The sequence below is a fragment of the Sphaeramia orbicularis genome, chromosome 14, assembly GCF_902148855.1.
Source record: "Sphaeramia orbicularis chromosome 14, fSphaOr1.1, whole genome shotgun sequence".
Classification (NCBI taxonomy): Eukaryota; Metazoa; Chordata; class Actinopteri; order Kurtiformes; family Apogonidae; genus Sphaeramia; species Sphaeramia orbicularis.
In genome coordinates this window covers 16,462,360-16,484,456 of record NC_043970.1, presented here as the reverse complement: position 1 = coordinate 16,484,456, position 22,097 = coordinate 16,462,360, and the positions used below count along the sequence as shown (strand labels likewise).

Genomic DNA, 22,097 nt, shown 5'->3' with positions numbered 1-22,097 from the left:
TAACCACCGCACCACCATGTCGCCCAAAAATAACAAAACCAGATTTGTATTAATTATTTGTATAGAAATTATGTATTTCTATTATTTTTAGGAAATAGAACTGTAAATTGAAAAACAATGCGGTGCTGTTTAAATTGCAAGGCCATAATGTTGAAATAACGGCGTATTTGCTTTTTATTTATTTTTTTTTAATTGAAAAAAGTAAACATTTAACAATTTACATTTTAAACTTGTAAATTAATGGGTTGGTAGAGCTGGTAGAGCGGCTCATCCAATAACCAAAGGGTTGGTGGTTCGAATCCTGGCTCCGACTGTCCATATGTCAAAGTGTTCATGGAAGACATTGAACCCTAAACTGCTCCCAGTTGGACCTGGTGGATTTGGAAAGTGTTTTGGACACCATGAGGGTGGAGAAAATGTGCTAAATAAGTGCGGTCCATTTACCAGTTAAATCTACATGTTTAAAATGTTAAATCTACATGTTACTCCTTAAATATGTTCACATTTGGATGTATTTTTTACAGTATTGTTCTGGAAACCACAGCCGTCAGTTTTTTTTTTTTTTTTTTTCCGTAAAAACAACAGGATTTTCTTTTTTTTTTAAACTGCAAACAACATAAAACACATACTGTACATGATACACAATGAAAAATAAAACACAACAACAATTATTCAACCATAATGACATCAAGAAAAACAGTGACATTCCTCCTTCTCTGCATTCTCCATATGCTTAAAATCATTAATAGAAATGGATGTATGTAGTTTTACAGTTTTTTGAAGATTATTCCATGACCATGATGCATGGTAGGAAAATGCTGTTTTTCCAAAGTCTGTCAGAACTCGGGGAACAGTCAAACACAACCACTTGGAGGAAAGTAACTGAAAACTACAAGAGCTAACAGAAAGAAGATTACTGAGGTATTCTGGGAGTTTACCCAGCATAAACCAGTGTTTTTATCTATGGATGGTTCATGATGTCCAGCCCATTAAGTCATAGAGAATGCAGTGGTGAATGAGAGATTTAGCATTAGTAATAACATTTAAAGAAGCATGATATACTGAATCAAGCCTCCTTAAAATGGAGTTAGGTGCATGTCTGTACAGTAGATCACCATAATCAATGACAGGAAGAAAGGTATAGCTTCCACAAGTTTTTTCTTTGCGGAAAATTTGTGGAACGTACACCATGCTTAATATTGGTGGCATTGTCTTTAATTTGTAGATTCATAGTTTGTAGACTTCGGATCGTCTTCCACAGGCTTCACACATCGCTCTGTCGTAACTATTTCCCATTCCCTGTGGCAGAGCTTACATAACCCGAGTTTGTGGATCACAGTTTTTCACTTCAGACCACAAATGTTCTGTTGGATTAAACTCAGAGCTCTCTGGTCGCCAGCTTTAGCTTCCTGATGTCCTCAGATGAAGTTTCTACATAATTCTCCTTTGTGATCAGTATCAAACATTTCACTTTTTCTTATTAGATTGCACAACATTCCTCTAGAACACAAGTGTCAAACATGCGGCCCGGGGACCAAATCCGGCCCGCTAAAGGGTCCAGTCTGGCCCCTTGAATGAATTTGTGAAATGCAAAAAAATTACACTGAAGATATGAATCATTTTAGTTCAGGTTCCACATACAGAACAATTTAATCTCAAGTGGGTCGGATCAGTAAAATACTATCATAATAATCCATAAATACTCACAACTAATGTAAAAATTTTCATGTCATTTTACTGTATTTACACTTAAACTAACATTTCACAAAAACACAAATAATATCAACAAATATAAATATTATGAAATATCTGAGGTGTCATTTTACCTATATTCTGCCTGTTATTAAATGTTTTGTGTATTTGTAGATCCACTGTGATCTGTACGTTAAAATTGACATGTTTAAATGATAAACTGGGACATAATATTGTTAAAATTGCACTTAGTTTTCTCAAGAAATTTCAGTTGCTTCATGTTGTTCTCATTGTTTTAAAGGATAGTTGGTAGATGTAAACATTTTCATCACATAATTTTACTTTTTTTGCACCAAAATATAGAAGAAAGTTTGGAGTCGACATTATTTATATATTATTATGTTATTATTTTACTGGTTCGGCCCACTGCAGATCAAATTTGGCTTAATGTGGCCCCTGAACTAGAATGAGTTTGACACCCTTGCTCTAGAAGGTAAGAGTGTGTATTGTCAGATTTTAGTCTTGTGATTTTTGCACCAGTTTGGGGCCTTTCCTCCTTCGGGAATAATAGCCTGTCAGGTTCAAACCACCGCACTTTCTTTACTATGGATGAAAATGTTGGTGGGTCATACAGGTACAAATTTGGCACCAGTTCAGATAATGTGGCTCAGGAGGTAGAGCGGGTTGTCCAATAACTGGAGGGTTGGTGGTTTGAATCTAGCTTTGTCCTAGTCATGTGCAGTCCTTGGGCAAGACACTTCACCAACCTTGCCGCCAGTGTTACTCACACTGGTGTATGTATTTGTATTAATGTTGTAGTATGTGTATAAATAATGGATCAGTAATATTAAGTCCTTTAGGTGCCTTGCTATAGAAATCCAATCCATTATCCTAGAATTATTTCATGACAGTCTTCAATCAGTACTTGTTCCAGTTCCTGTCTTCACATCTTAAGGCGGCCATACACTGTGCGATTATTTTGATCGTTGCACGCAGCTCCATCTCAAACTGTGCGAATCAGTCGTAAAGTCAGGCTCACGATTCCTGTTCTCACACTGTACGGGCCGATGCTCGTATGCGACCTGACTGCTCACACTGTAGGACCATACACCACAGGACGCACCACACATTCGAGTGTTGTATCCGGAAATACAACGTTAAAATACCAAGGAATCCGTAAAAGTGCATAGACGATTGTGTATTGGCGTGAGCCACGAAATGGTAGTGCTAAACAAAAACCAACGAGCTGCTTTGGCAATATGTGCCATTATCTGCGGGGAATCAAAAAACAAGAAAAGACAACGATGTGTTCGGTGCAGGAATTGGTTGGCCAGACGTGAACAGTATAGGCTGTCATCCTACAGCAAAGAGAACTAGAGGTAAGCTGCAACAGCCAAACTGCACTAGGACAATAGCCAGCTACTGTTAGCTTGTACGCTACTGTACGCGTCTGTGTTCGCGCATGCACAGTGTAAGAATTTGAGGCACATCAGCTCGTGGCACTGCTTTGACAGTACGATACACTCAAGAGGAGCGAGCAGGATTTCAAACAGCTCCATTTTCCTTGCGAACACACGATTGCTGGTCGTGAGGTGGTCGTGAGGTGCTAATCGCTTCTCTTTACCCCATGTACACTGCACAAAGCACGACACACGATTAGAGGCACATCGAGCCCGATCCCAGAAAGAGTCGAACGAGTGAGAAATCGTCTCTAAACTCGCACAGTGTAAGGCCGCCTCTACTTATTTTACTACCTTTTTTTTTCCCAAGGTATTGATTTTTTAAGGAATTCTCCATAATGCTAATTAGACTCTGGATCTAAAGGGAGATCCTAAAATCCATCATTAAATATTCTTAGTTGCTTCCCAGTAGTGACAATTAGCCATTCTGAAGTTTCTAAAGACATGCCGGAAGCTTCCAGTGAACTTAAAGACATGAAGTGAAATATTCAAGCAAATAAATTCCTTACAAGGAGGAAAGCTATGGATGGATGGATGGATGGATGGATGGATGGGTAGGTGGGTGGGTGGATGGTTGGTCAGAACATCAGCCTCTCAAGGGCCAAATACATAACAACTCAACCTGAATGAGGGCAGAATATGTTCTTGTGACCTCAGAAAAGGAGGTCTCAGCCCAGCTGGATCTGATTCACTTATTGTTAAACTGCCAAAGTGGAGTGGTTACAACACAGTACATAGAGAAATGGGTGAGATACACACAAGGGAAGGGATGCTTGAAAGGCCACACAATTGATTGTGCATGTTTTTCGTCCATTCCTACAAATCATAGTCTTTACTTTTCAGTGGATCAGTGTGTTTCCTTGTATACTGTCCATGTCCCTCATTAGGGGTCCAGTATTTTAAAATGTTCATATATAGGGTTCAGGCTTCTCCTCAGTTTGTCTTTAGTTGACTATAAACTATGCATTTCTGAGTAATTTTAGATCATTATTCTTACTACAGGGTGGGGAAGCAAAATTTACAATATTTTGAGGCAGGGATTGAAAGACAGTGTATGACCAATTAGTTTATTGAAAGTCATGAGAATTTATTTGCCACAAAAAAATGTACATAATAGAAAATGTTTTTATTCTATGTGTCCTCCTTCTTTCTCAATAACTGCCTTCACACGCTTCCTGAAACTTGCGCAAGTGTTCCTCAAATATTCGGGTGACAACTTCTCCCATTCTTCTTTAATAGTATCTTTAAGAAAGTCGACATTGCTGTGTGATGTTCTATTGGTAGCATGTTCTAAAACGCCCCAAATAGCAGAATCCAGAGGGTTTAGATCTGGGCTAGAAGGCGGCCATAAACATGATTCCCAAAAATTGCTGAAGTTGGATTTGTTGCTGTTGTCAACAAGTGTTTTGGTGTTCTTGTGTAAGATTTTAACTTCAAATCATATTTTACTGCCTTTCTAACGGTCTTGTTGTCTACCTCAAGTTCAATTGCCATTTTTCTCATGGATTTGTTTGGATCCTTTAGGATTTTGGATTTGAGAGCTTTAATAAAAGCTTTGGTACGTTTTTTGTTGCTTCCTCCACTTCCAGACTTTCTCGTAATAGTTTTGCTCATAGTCATTCTCTTCTTTCCATTATAAACAGTCTTATGGACACTCCAACTATTTTTGAAATCTCCTTTGGTGTGACGAGTGCATTCAGCAAATCACACACTCTTGACGTTTGCTTTCCTGATTACTCATATGGGCAAAAGTTTCGGAAAAGGTATGGATAATAGTGTTAGGTATGATTATGACATCAAAATATGTTTGGTTTCAAAACAATTGACGTAGTGCCAGCTGAGAAAAAACAACTAAATGTTCATTGTAAATTTTGCTTCCCCACCCTGTATATTGGCTTGAACTGACTTATTTCATCTTTAAATCAATCAAATCATATTAAATATACTTTATTGTCCCCAAGGGGAAATTTGTCTTCAGCCAGATGGAGAACAACTGCAGAACAATATGTTCAGATGGTACCATTACATACACACATATGAAAGAGACTGTGGACAACTCTATGAGTGCAAATGCAGCATGTTGCACGCACGATAAAGTACAATAAATCCAATTATTTAGGATCAGAATTTTTTTAAAAAACTGAGATAAAACATTATCAACTACGAATGCATAAGATCAGTAGAAAAATAAAATAAATTATGGTTAAACCAAAACCAGCTGAGCTAAAACCTAGTTAGGAATAAGAATGGAATTAAATGACCAACAATACTAAAAGGAAGCATTTCAGCGTCAGTTTCAATATCGAGCTGAGTGATGGACATGGGGATAACAAAGAGTTTTAAATGTCTTTTCGTCAGTCTTCATGAATTCATATCCTTAGTGGACTGAAAATATGTAACAAACTGCTGTAGGTTGAAGTGGATTCACTGAAGACTTGTCATGACTATAAAGACTCACTATGACAATGCTGGCCTTCTCTGTAATGTACTGTATTACACTGATAGCCAATGTAAAGAGATTTATTTTAATACAAGTCTAATTCCACTACTTCTACAAATATTGTTCCTGGTTTATGTAACCCAAAGATCACCATCCCAGAGGTGGAGTACTATGTCATGTTGTGTGGCTGTTTTACTGCAAAGTGGAATTAAGTGGATAGTGTGAAACTTCATCTGAAGACGGTAGTAAACTAAGCTTGTCATGAGAAAGCTCTGAGCTTAACCCAACAGAACATTTGTGGTCTGAAGTGAAAAATTGAAACTCGCAATTTTGGCTGTGCTGACTCAGTTCTGCCTGGTGGAACTGGACAAAATTTCTGTGTGAATCTTGTGGAAGGCTGTCCGAAGTATTATGATCTAAGTTACACAATTTAACAGAAATACTACTAAATATTAACAAATTGGATGTATATGTGGCCCTCTGAGTATTTGATATAATACATAAAAGCTGAATTTATTATTCCTGTCATTCTGAAATGTCATATTGCCAAACTAAAACCATTTAGGTAAATTAACCCTTTCATGCATGAATTATGAGAACCTTAATCAAGATTTTTTTTTTTTTCTGAGTGTTTTTATTCCTCTTTAGGCATGAAAAAAAAAACCAAACAAACAAACAATGTGATTGAATTTTTTTTTTTTAAATCAACCTGTTTATCATGGAGTTACAAAAATGTCCACTCGGCTACACCATGAATTTTATTCTTGAAGCAAAGAAACATGTATTTAAAACCCAATATCATAAAGTGATATGAAAACAGTGAAATGAAACCATGTTTAATGCAGCTAATCTGATGTTTTGTCACATTTTAACATATTCTAATACTAGTTATTACTCACTTCATGGAGATAATATGCAAAAAATAAATATTAACAATTGATTTCCACTCAAGAACCAATCAAGAACAGCAAAGTTACAATAATGGTATGATTGCAGTGTATGAGATGATGCATAAGTGTCCACTGTGTTGGTTGATATGGAACCTAAAACAACAAAACCCATGAATATACAAGAGAACAGCTGTAGAGTAAACTGTCCACTATAGTGACCACTATGCATGAAAGGGTACTAAACATATATCTTTGATTCCAGAGTGGTAGAATACATGGTTTGGAAGACACTGATATAGTTATCCCAGCCCCCCGAAGGGGAGGCAAGGGGTGTTGTTTTTTTTTGTTTTGTTTTTTTGTTGTTGTTTTTTGTTAGCACTCTAGCAACAAAACTATTGATTGAATTCTTACCAAATTTGGTTTATAGATTGCCAGTGAGATAAAATAAGTCTCATTACATGTTCAGAAAAGTAGGTCAAAGTTACATTTTTTTATGAATTTTTAAAATATTTTTTTCCCCATTTATTTATAATGGGCAAAATTTCACGTCTGTAGCAACAAAACTATTGGTTGAATTCATATCAAACTGACTTTATAGATTACCAGTGACCCATAATGGATCTCGTTACAGTTTAGGAACAGTGGGTCAAAGTTCAAATTTTTTTTATGAATTTTTAAAATCTTTCCATTTACTTATAAGGGGCAAAATATGTGTGAGGGGTGGGTTTGTTGTTTCTGGCACCACTTGTTTCCTCTCTGTGCTTCTATGTAAGACTGCAGTTACATTAACAGATTGCTCTAATGGTGACGTCCATGTTCTTCAACACTGCTGATGAAAAACCTGTAACTTTACTAAATATTATTACGTCATAACTCATGTCACACAGACGCAACTGCTACATTAGCCAAACTAAATGAGGATTTCAGTTTGTAATCTGCTATTAATGTGTTTTTACTCGCTGTTTAAATGCTTTGGTAAGAGTCCCAGATTTTCAACTATTAATTTAGATACTACTCAAATGAATTCCCATTTGTACAGATTTTAAGCTTGGTAATATCGGCAATCCACTTTAAGCTTAGAAACTGGGCATAATTCTAACAGTTTAACCTGGGAGACCCATCCTGTTATGAGGATTTAGTGGAAGAGCAGTAGTGAACAGCGGGGTATTTCAGTCAGTTTGTAAGAAAACACAAAACTAACTGATAACACCTTTAACCCATAACCTACACTGTTTAAAACAGAATCAACATGCTTTTTTTCCTCACAAGTTCCTAGTTTTTTTTCAGATGATTTTATTCATTTCAGTCTCCGTTGTTTGTTTTTTTTTTTCGGGGGAATTTCTGTTATTTCTGTTCAGACAGCAACAACAACAACACAGAAAATCCCCACAGTGTTTATTGTCTTGTTAGGTTGAAAATTTTGAATGACACCTTGTTTGTTGTCTTATACTGTGCAATGTTGAACAGAGCGTTAGGACTGCAACACGCATTGGGAAAACACCTCCAACAACATACCAACAGACTTCTCAGTCTCCTGACATAAAAAAAATAAAAAAATACTGAAAACCTCCTCGTCAGTATGTCCAGCTGGGTTACCAAAAAGTCAACATTTAAAAGATGCAATTTATCACAACATCTGCTGCTCTGGCAGATGGTTCATCCTGTTTTGCTCTTTTCCTATCCACATGTGGTTCCCTCTCTGCTCCTCCTTCCATCTTACCCCAGGCTGTTTTGAAGACTGGAGATGCCCAAGGAAGAGCCGCCCTCCAATCAGCTCTCTGTAAAAGAGGATGTTTGTCTAGGTGGAGGGTTAGGTCAATAACACACTGTTGTATCTCCACATCTTTGAGCTGCAGTAATCTTACACATACAGTTAGATCACATAGGGCCATGTAAAATCAATGAACCTCTCCCACTAATCTGGTTCTTTAATGCTTAGAGCCATCCCTCCAGTAGGTGCGCGCTGTCATGTTAGACATATTTTAGTATGTTAACATGATGCATTCCCCAAAAGACCACCGTCTGCCTTGGCCTCTTTTCTGCGCTCCCATTTTGTCATAGGCAGTGTTCCCCTAATTGGGCCTCGGAGGACAATTCTCCACCATTACATCTTTTCTATCTCCCTCCAGGGCCTTTCCCTGGTGTCACTGAAAGTCATAATGACTGGGCCCCAAGGGACCCACCAAACCGCCTAACCAAACATCACTACTGACTGAACATGGCGGAGATAGATTGAAAGGACAGGAGCTCAGCGTGTGTGTTGTGTGTGGTGTGGGCTCCACGTATGTTTGTGTGTCATACGCATGTACATGGGTTTGTTTGTGAACACCTGTCACGATATAAACCACAGGTGTCAAACACGTGGCCCAGGGGCCAAATCCGGCCCGCCAAAGGGTCCAGTCTGGCCCGTGGGATGAATTTGTGAAATGGAAAAATTACACTGAGGAAATTATCAGTCAGTGGTGTAAAAATCATTTTAATTCAGGTTCCACACACAGACCAATTACATCTCACTTGGTTCAGACCAGTGAAATATTAGCATAATAACCTGTAAATAATGACAACTGCAGATTTGATCTTTGTTTTAGTGTAAATAAAAGTACAATTGCATGAAATGTTTATAAAACTATGAATAACCTGAACAAATACGAACAACTTGAAATGTCTTAAGAGAAGTAAATGCAATCATACCAATATTCTGCCTGTTCCTAAATGTTTTATGTATTTGTAATTGTAGTGTAAGTTGTAACGCGCATGTGTAAATGATAAAGCGAGGCAGGATATTGTTTAAAATTGCCCTTGTTTTTCCGAAATATACACAGTGCCAATGAAAACGCAAACACTTGAAGATTCTTATATTTTTTTTAAACGATGAGGATTTTTATTCCATAAGCTCTTTGGAATTAATCCTAGGCCATTTCTATCCAGTAAAATTTAAAAAATCACATCCAAATTTGTTGACAAAAATAAGGATAAAGAAAGAAACTCAAGGACCCCCAAAACCAGAAGTCACAAAGCGGTCCCGGAGGTGCTGCAGCTCAATGTAGCGATCTTGCTGTGGGTGGTACACGTGCTCGTCCAGGGCGAGGTCTGTCTGCAGTCGAGCCAGTTTCTTCATGCCTCTGTTGCATCCTGACTATGGAGGACACTTTGCATCCAAAATGGCGTGCCACCTGCGAGCCGAGATTCCGGCCCTCCAGGAGCCCCATAGCATGGCATCTTTGGTCACGTGTCAGTCTAGGCATCGCTGAGTTATTGCAAATGATTTTCATGCTTTTCAGCTGCTTTACAGGGTGGGGAAGCAAAATTTACAATGAACATTTAGTTGTTTTTTCTCAGCTGGCACTAAGTCATTTGTTTTGAAACCAAACATCTATGATGTCATAATATACCTAACACTAGTATCCATACCTTTTCAGAAACTTTTGCCCATATGAGTATCAGGAAAGCAACATCAAAGAGTGTGTGATTGCTGAATGCACTCGTCACACCAAAGGAGATTTCAAAATAGTTGGAGTGTCCATAAAGACTGTTATAATGTAAAGAAGAGAATGACTATGAGCAAAACTATTACGACAAAGTTGGGAAGTGCGAGGAAGCAACAAAAAACGTACAAAGCTTTTATTAAAGCTCTCAAATCCTAAATCCTAAAGGATCCAACCAAATCCATGAGAAAAATGGCAATTGAACTTAAGGTAGACAACAAGACCGTTAGAAATGCAGTAAAATATGATTTGAAGTTAAATCTTACACAAGAACACCAAAACACTTGTTGACAACAGCAACAAATCCAACTTCAGCAATTTTTGGGAATCATGTTTATGGCCGCCTTCTAGCCCAGATCTAAACCCTCTGGATTCTGCTATTTAGGGCGTTTTGTCCATAAAGACTGTTTATAATGGAAAGAAGAGAATGACTATGAGCAAAACTATTACGAGAAAGTCTGAAAGATACTGTTGAAGAAGAATGGGAGAAGTTATCACCCAAATATTTGAGGAACACTTGCGCAAGTTTCAGGAAGCGTGTGAAGGCAGTTATTGAGAAAGAAGGAGGACACAGAATAAAAACATTTTCTATTATGTAAATTTTCTTGTGGCAAATAAATTGTCTTGACTTTCAATAAACTAATTGGTCATACACTGTCTTTCAATCCCTGCCTCAAAATATTGTAAATTTTGCTTCCCCACCCTGTATATACAGAACATGACCACTCCTTAACTGACCACAATTCCTTAAGTTGAGCAGTTCATCGCTGAGGAATGAGAAAAACAAGTCTTATGAATGCAGACAAGTTCATTCAAGCATGACAATAGCTCAACCCGTCTCAGGTTGTTAAGAAATTGTCTGGGATTATCTTATACAGGTGAAACTTAAACATATGATGCAGCTCAGGAACAATAAAACACATTCAAGTGTTGCATTTTCATGGCACTGAATATATTTCAATTTGTTAATGTTTTTCAGATTTTACGGAAACTTTGTAGATATAAACATTATCATAATGTAATTTTACTTTTTCCACTGTTATTACTTTACTGGTCCGGCCCACTTGAGATCATATTGGGCTGAATGTGGCCCTGAACTAACATGAGTTTGACACCCCTGATATAACAATGCTACATTCTATTTGCACATAATTGACAAGGAGTAAAAAAGTCATGGAAAGCTTCTCTTTCTCTTCTTATCTCCTCTCCTTCAATTATGAGTGTTTATTCTGAGGTGACAAGGTAATTGGCCTTTTTGCCAGTTGAACAGATGAGAGCCCTTCTTTCTAACACTGCACTGCTATTTAAACAGGTTATTATACCTAATGAAAATGCACAGAGAGAAAGAATACATGAGCCCGCTGGATGTGAAACGATATTAGTACAATAAGATAACGGCCGCCGCAAATTGTTAACACTTCTGAAAACTACCGTGTTGTAGTATTTCAGTGATAGAGTGAGTCATTTCTGGAAGAATTAAGTTAATGTATGGCTATATTGTAATCATTAGAGTTTTCCCCTAGCCTCCTCCCATGCTGCATTGTGGCACTTGAGGTATTCTCCCAGGATTCCTTCAGACTTCCAGACTTTTTGGTAGATTTTCAGACTGTATGTGACATCTGCTGTGCCAGACGACAGCGTTCACGTTCTTACAAATGGCTTACAATTGCTGCCCTCCCCCCCATGTCGGAGATTTTTCAACAATTTCAGACTAAGTTAACCTCCAGCTTTGTTTCCTCATATGGAAGCCTTTACCCGAAACATCTGCGTGTATGGGAATAACAAACCAGCCTCTGAGAAGAATGGCTGCGGCGAGTAACATGTTTGTGTTCATTCTCTGCCTCAAACACTTCTGATCAGTTTCTTTTTAGAAATTCTCAAATTCATATTTTATAAAAAAGCTTAATTCACTGCTTTTCTATGAGGTGTATGAACTCAATTTTCCAAAGTTTCCTTCTAATAATTAGTATTTCAAGTGGATTGTAATTCTTGAATAGATGGTTGATATTTCTGAAATGACTTTAGTTATTAAATTAACCACAACAGTTTGTAAACCTTGACACTCTGGGTTACATGCAAAGAACTGTCATCTTGAACCGAACAAAAATATCAGAACTTTAACTCAACAACTGTTTAGCTGGAATTTTTTTTTTTTTTTTTTCTTTTCTAATCCAAGCAGCACAATGCTCTCACACTCATGCCTTGTCCTGTCTTTATGTCGACATGTACATCAGAACAAAAGGTTAAATGTTGACTCAACGTGCAAGAATGACATTTTCTTTTTTGTTCCATGCATCTTAATAATTGTAATGTAATAGTGTAATTCAGTAATGAAATCGACAGAGTTTAATTTGATACGCAACAATGTGAGTTGAGTTTATTTTGGATATCTATAGGATTTTTGTGTTTTGTGTAGGGTTAGTCAGAATTTATTTTGATATGTATAAGATTTGTTAAGCTTACTTATGGGAAGTGACATGGGAATTTATGGTCAATAAAAAGATAAGGTAAGGGGGCGGGAGTATATAAGTTTAACTTAATCTCGCTCCTTTTCAAATATGTTTTCTTTTATATATATATATATATATATATATATATTATATATATATATATATATATATATATATATATATATATATATATATTGATTTGTTAATTGGTTTTAAATGTTGATATTCAAAATAAACCATTAATCAGTCAATCAATCAGTCTTACACCTCAGCTAGGTCAAAATACCCAAGTTAAACATCACTGTTTAATAGGAGGCAATCACTAAATACAATAGTACAACAAACTAAAACAAGTGGTGCTAGGCACAACAAACCCCGCCCCTCGCACGGATTGTTGCTTATTTTAGCATCGATCCAGCTGATGTCATCATGTCTATGTGTGTACTGATGTCAGCATATCAATTGCCTTTATATATGTGCCAAGTTTGAAATAAATCGAAACATAATTAATGTTTTTTTTTTAATAGAAATTATAAGTAAATGTGAGAAAAAAATAGATTTAAAAAAATATATAAAATTTTAACTTTGACCTACTTTTCCCAAAATGTAACTACGTCTACTCTGGGTCACTGGTAATCTATTACCCCAATCTGGTTTGAATTGAACCAATAGTTTTGCTGCTACAGACATTTGAAATGTCGCCCATTATAAGTAAATGGAGGAAAAAAAGATAAAAAAAAAAGATCATTAAAAATTGGAACTTGGACTTACTTTTCCCAAAATGTAAGTATATCTATTCTGCATCACTGGTAATCTATAACCCCAATTTGGTATGAATTCAACCAACAGTTTTGCTGCTACAGACATTTGAAATATCGCCCATTATAAGTAAATGGAAGAAAAACAGATTTTTAAAAAATTATTAAAAATTGGAACTTTGACTTACTTTTCCCAAAATGTAACTATATCTATTCTGGGTCACTGGTAATATATAAACCCAATTTGGTATGAATTCAAACCAATAGGTTTGTTGCTACAGACATTTGAAATATTGCCCATTATAAGTAAATGGAGGAAAAAAGATTAAAAAAAAAAAAAATTATGAAAAATTGGAACTTTGACTTACTTTTCCCAAAATGTAACTGCATCTATTCTTGTTCACTGGTAATGTATAAACCCAATTTGGTATGAATTCAACCAATGGTTTTGCTGCTACAGACATTTGAAATATCGCCCATTATAAGTAAATGGAGGGAAAAAAGATTTTAAAAAATTCTTTAAAAATTGTATCTTTGACCTACTTTTCCCAAAATGTAAGTATATCTATTCTGCATCACTGGTAATCTATAACCCCAATTTGGTATGAATTCAACCAATAGTTTTGCTGCTACAGATATTTGAAATACCCCCCATTATAAGTAAATGGAGGAAAAACAGATAAAAAAAAAATGATTTAAAAATTGGAACTTTGACTTACTTTTCCCAAAATGTAACTATATCTATTCTGGGTCACTGGTAATATATAAACCCAATTTGGTATGAATTCAACCAATAGTTTTGCTGCTACAGACATTTGAAATATTGCCCATTATAATTAAATGGAGGAAAAAAGATTTTAAAAAATTCATTAAAATTGGAACTTTGACCTACTTTTCCCAAAATGTAATTATATCTATTCTGCATCACTGGTAATCTATAAACCCAATTTGGTATGAATTCAACCAGTAGTTTTGCTGTTAGAGTGTTAACATTAACAAACAAAGAAACAAACTGAACCAAGAACAATACCTCTTTGGAGGGTGGGGTAAAAAAACCGGACGGACACAACTGTGATGACGACATCCCAGTTCAATACAGCCCCCGACCACAGCCCCCCCAAGGTTAGACGTTCGATTGCAGCCTGAGACTTCTTTTCCATCTTCACAACGTCAGCATCCTGTAAAATACAACAGTATACTGCTCTGAATGTTTTTCATTTCTGTTTCATTTGATTAGCAGGATTTTTTTTTTTTTTTTTTTATGCACCAAATTTGCTTTTGGTGACTCTCTGAAAAGCTATGTGTTGGATCAAGGCCAGCGGAACCAGGAACATCCAGGACCCAATCACACACATTGTTACACAAGCACCGACAGTCCAATTGTGCTCTAATTTTATTGTCTCGCTGCAGCACTTTCTGCACTTTGTATGGTTTATTGGTGAAGTGACAGGAATCACTGTGAGGTAGGGTTAAATTCTGTCTCCACTGAGCATAAAATAATTTAGAAGGAGCAGGGATATATAGCCCAGATGGGGGGAAATCACCCTTCCTTATCAGCAAACCTGCCATAAGCACAAATCAATACAAGACACTCAATTAACAGCAAAGCTAATATTCGGCAGCCTCTATGTTTACATCTTAATAGCTCTCAGCTTAAAGTGACAGTTTAATGTCTAATAATTAATAAAAATCACTTTCGCTTATATGTGTGATTGATGCTCAGTGCAGTCTGTGCTTTGCCTAAGACCGGATGCATAAAATTGGCTTAGTTTAGCAAATATATGTTCTTAAAAATTCTTCTCCATTAAGTAACAACAAACACAAAACTGCATTCACGATGACATTTTTAACACATCTACATGGACCCCAGTGGTCTTAATGTCCTGTAAACGGATAGGGTTTTCGGTGCAGGAGGGGCTTGTGTTGAATTTCTCGGTTGTGTCGTTTTCTGCTCAGCTAGGATACATCTGACAAATCAACATCCCATCACCTTGGCCACGTCTCCCATGCAGTGGTATTACATTTCAGACCCTAGCCTGACAGTTGATTTAAGTCAGCAGTGTCTGGATCTCCATAATACAACACTTTAACTGAAATAGATCACATCTGATGTTATGTCATATCTTATCTTTTGGTCTCTATTTCTTTTCATTGTTTAATTCGACTAAAATATTCCCTGTATATAAATGAATTTACCTTTTATGGAAGTGTAATCTGTATAAAAGATGTGGATTCAGTCAACATCTATGTCAGTGGTTCATTCAAAACATTCAAAACAGACTTTTTTTTTTTTTTTTGCTATACTATGTTGCAAATAAACATTAATTTTAGAGGACAATTAGTCTATATAATGTATATTATTATGGACGGAGGCAGAAAAGCCAGGTGTAGATTACTGCACAAAGTGAGAATTTTATTTTCCTTGGTCAGGATATGTACAGTCAGTCCAACTTGTATTTACAAGGCTGACAATTAATACTAAACAAACAAAAACTCAAACTATGAATTATGAAAGAGCTGCAGCATCTGAAACTGACCACAGTAAACATTTGAAAGATAAACAGTACCACAGTGCTTCAGTTTCAGCCTCAGAGGTTGTCATGTCTTTTATGGAGTGGGATTATCTCTCTCAACTCACCATATATTTTTTTATTAGAAATTTTTAGTTTTATTTTTAGCAATTACATGAAATTCCAGGCAACCCCACATGGGTTCCCGACCCCAAGGTTGAAAAACACTGGACTACGCTCTTGTATTTTCACATCATTTCACTGCTGTTTTACTTTGACCAGATCTCAGAATGATTACTTTAACATTTTGGTGCATGAATTATGAAACCTTAGTCAAGATTTTTTTTTTTTACTGAGTGTTTTTATTCCTCTTTAGGCATGAAAAAACACAATGTGATTGAAAATTTTTTACTGAACCTATTTTTTTTTTTTATGAAGTTACAAAAATGTCCACTCAGCTGGACACTACATTTAATTTTAGAAGCAAAGAAACCTGTATTTAAAACACAATATCAGAAAGTGATAAAGTGTGAAAACATTTTTAATGCAGCTAATCTGATGTTCTATCACATTGTAACATACTCTAATACTAGTTATTACTCACTTCATGGAGATCTTTTTGTTGAAGAAAACTGTTAATTACAGGCTCTTAACAAGTAACAGTTGATTTACACTCAAACATGTTAGTGCAGATCAGGTTTATCAAGAACAGCAAAGTTACAGTAATGGTATGAATTGCAGTGTGTGGGATGGTGCATAAGCGTCCACTGTGTTGGCTGATATGGAATTAAAACAACAAAACCCATGAATATACTAGAAAACAGCTGTAGAATAGCTGTCCACTATAGTGACTACTATGTTTATGTTTATGTTTATGCATTTGGCAGACGCTTTTTTCCAAAGTGACTTACAGGGGAAAACCAATCAAATTGCTCAATCAATCAAATTTTATTTATATAGTGCCAGATCACAACAAAAAAGTTATCTCATGACACTTTATATATAGAGTTGATCAAAACCAGACTCTAAGCCAGTTTACAGAAATCCAACAAAATCAACTATGCATGAAAGGGTTAAAAATATAACCTCAACAATCAATATATTGCAACCAATTAGCAGTTTTTTATTCTGACATTTCTTGAAAAATAAATAAAAATACTTCATGCAAATAATTCAGTTTAATATAGATATGTACTTTTGTGGCAGAAAAGCCAGGTGTAGATTACTGCGCAAAGGGAGAATTTGATTTTCTTTGGTCAGGATATGTACAGTCAGTCCAAGTTGGATTTACAAGGCTGACAATTAATACTGAACAAACAAGAACTCAAACTATGAATTATGAAAGAGCTGCAGCATCTGAAACTGACCACAATGAACATTTGAAAGATAAACAGTACCACAGTGCTTCAGTTTCAGCTTCACAGTTTGTCATGTCTGTTATGGATTGGGATTGTCTCTCAACTCACCATATATTTTTTTATCAGTAAGTTTTTTTTTTTTGTTTTTTTATCAGTTACTAGAAATTTCAGGTGACCCCACATGCGGTCCTGACCCCAAGGTTGAAAAACACTGGCCATTGGTTTGTAGACTGCAGTTTTGACGCCTGGAGTTTGCATTTCAGACTTTGCCATCTTGTTTTTGTTGTTTGTTTGTTTGTTTTTCGGAGCCAGAAGTGACCGTATTTGGATAAGGGGAAACAAAACAGCGAGGGGCATGTTGGCAGCAGTAATTTCCTGAAAACTCCAAGCTGCCAAGTCATTTCAGCTACTTAGTAAATGTTAACACATACAGCTGCAATTGCTAACAGTAATGTCAACTCCGCATAAAGTTTAAACACACCAATTAGCACTCGCAAACAGGCCATATGAGCTAATATTAATCGATGCTAATTTTAGCTGATTCACAAGAGGTTTGGATAACATTTCCCTGCGTATACAGTTGGCATGAAGAGGAAACTAACTGTAGAGACCCAAACTGTTTTTTTTTTTTTTTTTTTTTGCACCTGACTCAATTTTGTATCCAGCCACAAATATTTTAATATGTGATATTTTCAGCAAACTACCTCACATGTCTGGGATCATCTAGCTAGTTCAAAGCCATTCTAAAGAATCAGAGAAATTATTTTGGTTAGTGTCCAGCTGCACTAACAAGTGAAACACATTTTTTTTTAGTGTTAATTGTTCTTTAGTTTTCCACCATAATCAGCATTTTTACCCAAAATTAGGTCTTGTGTGTGTGTATGTAATCAAACTCTCTGCAGGGTGTTGGTCCTGCCTTTGCACAAATAGGTCTCTTGTCACTAGGCTAATGAACCACACTGAAGGAGTAAACACCAATTTAACTACAGCTGTAAAGTCCAAAGTTTCATTCACCTCTGAGCAAACTTTCCAGGTTTGTTTGCAGTAAGTTTAGTAAAGAATTTGCTTTTAAATCATGCAAATGTAAGAACAGCTTGCTATGGAACAAGCTAATATGCAGTAATAACGCAGCAAATTAGAATTTGCCGTGATTTTACCCATGATGAAATGTGTATTTCGTTAAAAATAAGCCACAGCGATGTATTAGTGCTATATTCCAATGTAATGAGAGGGCATTTTTCATAAGTCCTGTGTTATTGCTATGGACCGATGTTAGTGAGGGACTTCCAAAGTGCCCCAGCCATTGATTGTTGGTCAGTAGAATAAATAGCTGTATTTTAGATGGAATCAATAAGCATTAATGTTATTTACTTTGCCCATTTGCCTTTAATGGACTCCCTTCTCTCCTCCTCCTCCTCCTCCTCCTCCTCCCCCTCCTCCTCCCCCTCCCTCACCATCTCTAGCTTGCTCTCGCCGTCAACAAGCTGACCTGCATACATACTTATCCCCTCTTCTCCTCCTTCCTCCATTCTTGCCTCTTCTTTCATTCATCTCCAAATGTCTCACACACACACACACACACACACACACACACACACACACACCACACTGCCTTCCGTGCTGCATCCATTGACTGGACTTTGGGAAACGGATGAGAGATTATCCAGTTTTCAAAGACGTTCTTTGTCCCCGTTTGTTCGGATTTTTCAGAAACAGAACAGTCCACCTGCATGTGAGTTGGGAAAGAGAAGAAGCCAGAAAAACAGGATTTATCTCCACATTCCTACTACCACCTCTTATTTGCCACAGAACTGGTACAAAATGTATTCTTTAAAAATTAAATCCACTTAACTCTGTGCTGGAATAAAATGTGTATTGGGGTGTGCATATGTAGGCTATTCTCTGTAGTATCACATGACGCCACATGAAAAAAAAAAAAAAAGAATGAAAGAAATTGGGTTATTTAAACACACAGCACTAGTATAAATCTGGATATAATCCAATATTTTTTTTTTGCTACAAGTCATTTAGTCGTTTCGTTTTAATTTATTTTTTCATTTATTGTAAGGAAAATGCAATTAATCACATATTACATTGCCACTGGGGCTTCTGGGTAGTATTTGGCATCTGATGTCATCAGGGTACCAATTACAGAAGTGGAAGCAATATAGCAATAATCCCAACAAAATTGCCCTCGGGGGCTTTATGGGTTTTACACAGTGGATACCAACGCATGTGTACTAAAAATGCTTCTGAAAGAGGTCCTGAGTACAAACATAAGAATACCAGGAAGAAAACAAGCCCTCTGGTTAGTTCGACTTGGCTTGGCAATGAAAATATCATGGTTGTCAGTGGTTTATAGGATTTTGCAGCGCGGTTTGGACACATTTGACCAGTCAGATGTGTCTTTTTGGCTACATAAAAGAGAAATTTAGACTTATTCTACATTAGGATACATCGTCAGAACATGATCTGATTACCTTCAGCGTGACTCAAAATAATTCACAGAGGCAAATTTAATTATTTTTTACACCAATAAGCCCAACACCACCAGTACATGTAACAAAATATCCTCCCTTGCGCCAGAATAAAATGTTGCCATGTGTTTCTACAAACATTCACATTTCTAGACATGTGTTATAATCATTTAAATACTGACAGTACTTTGGAATCCTGTCTATCTGTAATTATATTTATATGTAATTTTACAAAGGTTTGGTTTAATACAGAAAACATCCCAAAAGATATGAAAAAAAGTGACTCATAATGTATTTCATTTTATTTTCTAAGCCTTAAAACTCACAGGAATCAGGATGTGAACTCCAATCTTCAATAACCATGTCCTTCCACAGCCATCTCCCAGTAAGGAAAGACAAAAGGCAGGCTGCAAAATGCGCAGTGGGTTTATTCCTGAAAGGAAAATGCAATGCTTTATTCACTTTGTACGCTTTCATATCATCAAAAAAGCCAGTGTAAACTGTGAATGAAAAGACCCTGACAGAAACAGATGTGTTACATGAGCAACCAGACACCCATTGTGTTTCTCTAATTGTGCTGCAGGCTATCCACGATATGACATTGTTGGAGACCACAGTAAAGGAGAATATCACCTCCTGATCCAGAGAACAGAGATACAAGACGATGCTTTCTTTGAGTGTCAGGCGATCCAGGCGGCGATTAGATCACGACCTGCCCGTCTCACTGTTCTGGGTAAGTCTTTACACTTCTCGCATCACTCAACACTATCTCTTTTCCAGCCACTGTCCTCAGCTCCACCCCCCCCACCCCCCCCACACACACATCTCCAGACAATGGGAGATCAGGCCTTCTGCCCCTTTTCCCCCTTGCATATCTTCCTGAGACCAAGCAATGCATTTTTGTCCTCTGTAGGGGACAAGAGTTATACAGCTTTACTAAAAACAAACAAACAAAAAAAGCTGTCTGCTGCAAATAATATTCCATTAAAAATAAAAATAAAAAATATATCTGTAAAAATTGTTGCATCATGACATTTCCAATCAAGACAATTATTTAATGTAAAAAAAAAGCCAAAACTTTTATTCTGCTGGGTTCAACTATGGAACTGTGTCCCAGACCACCGCAGAGCTGCCCCGTCTTTTAACCTAGGTCTACTTGAAATGTGACATGAAACAACAAATAATATCACAGTGGTTATTTTATTTGTATATAACAATGAAATAAAAGCTTTTGGCTGGTATGTCAACCTCATAAAAACAGCGATCGCAGTCTAACCTGACCTTATGCAGATTAGCCATGTGTTTATATCAGTTTATGCTAATTAGCTTTGTGTCTCATTCCTGCTCGTGAATTGCTTTAAAAATTTCCCGGTAGCTCCCATACAGAAAGTAATAAACTCAATATTATGGCTAAATTGTTGTTATTTCTGTCTGTATTTAAGAGAAATTAAACATAATGGGCAGGTGAACACGCTAACAGCAGAGAGTGGCTGCATCCTGCTGCTGATAAAATGAAATACAATCCAGTTTTCTAATACATCTAAGCGAATACCAAGGTTTATTGCAGTTCCTTGTCTGACCTATGACACAAATAAAAATAAACCACCAAAATATTTGTCACTGTTTCATAGCCACTTTAATACTTTCAGAGTGGAATATGAATATTTTCTGTGAGAGGCACCGTAGCCTCTTTAGCCTGTGTTGCCACGGTAATGCTATGTGGATGTCTATACATCCACGTAACCAGCAACATGTCAGTTAACAGCACAATGAAGCCAATTGTCAAACAACAGAGCACAACTCAAAAGAGAAGCACTTAAAAGGGCAAATATCGAAAACAAGCTAACATTAATTGCGACAGAGTTTGCAGCGCTTAGCTAACACTTAACACTTAACACTTAACCTAACAGATCCGACAGTACAAGTAGTTCATTACTGCTAACCTTTACTGAACAAGCCGAAGAAGAGCAAAAATAGGTTGCATTATGAAGCAGTGATTGCGAATTTTATTTCACTTTATTTTCTGACCATAATGTGATTTTATATGACGGAAACTTCAGCTATTAGCTAGTCCATTGTTTTAGGTTTAAAATCTAGTTGGCAGGTGAGAAGCACATTACAGAACTAATGTATTGTTATTTTTGTTATTCGCTCATTGATTTTCCAAACCAGTGAGTCTTGATGAGGGTCATGGGGGTGCCCGAGCTTATATCAGGTACCAATGGGCAAAGACGGTGTATATCCTAGATGTGTTTCCTGATATATACAGGGTGGGGAAGCAAAATTTACAATATTTTGAGGCAGGAATTGAAAGTCAGTGTATGACCAATTAGTTTATTGAAAGTCATGAGAATTTATTTGCCACAAGAAAATTTACATAATAGAAAATGTTTTTATTCTATGTGTCCTCCTTCTTTCTCAATAACTGCCTTCACACACTTCCTGAAACTTGGGCAAGTGTTCCTCAAATATTGGGGTGCCAACTTCTCCCATTCTTCAATAGTATCTTCCAGACTTTCTCGTAATAGTTTTGCTCATAGTCATTCTCTTCTTTACATTATAAACAGTCTTTATGGA

At 36.6% G+C, this 22,097-nt stretch overlaps 1 protein-coding gene across 1 annotated transcript in view; it reads left to right on the top strand.

The window, feature by feature from the left end:
• The window catches only part of kirrel3a (kirre like nephrin family adhesion molecule 3a), a 520,880-nt gene that overhangs the window by 211,195 nt on the left and 287,588 nt on the right, over nucleotides 1-22,097 (top strand). The window contains exon 3 of the mRNA XM_030154510.1: nucleotides 20,104-20,253. Within this exon, the coding sequence (XP_030010370.1) occupies nucleotides 20,104-20,253 (150 nt within the window). The remainder of the gene's footprint in view (nucleotides 1-20,103; nucleotides 20,254-22,097) is intronic.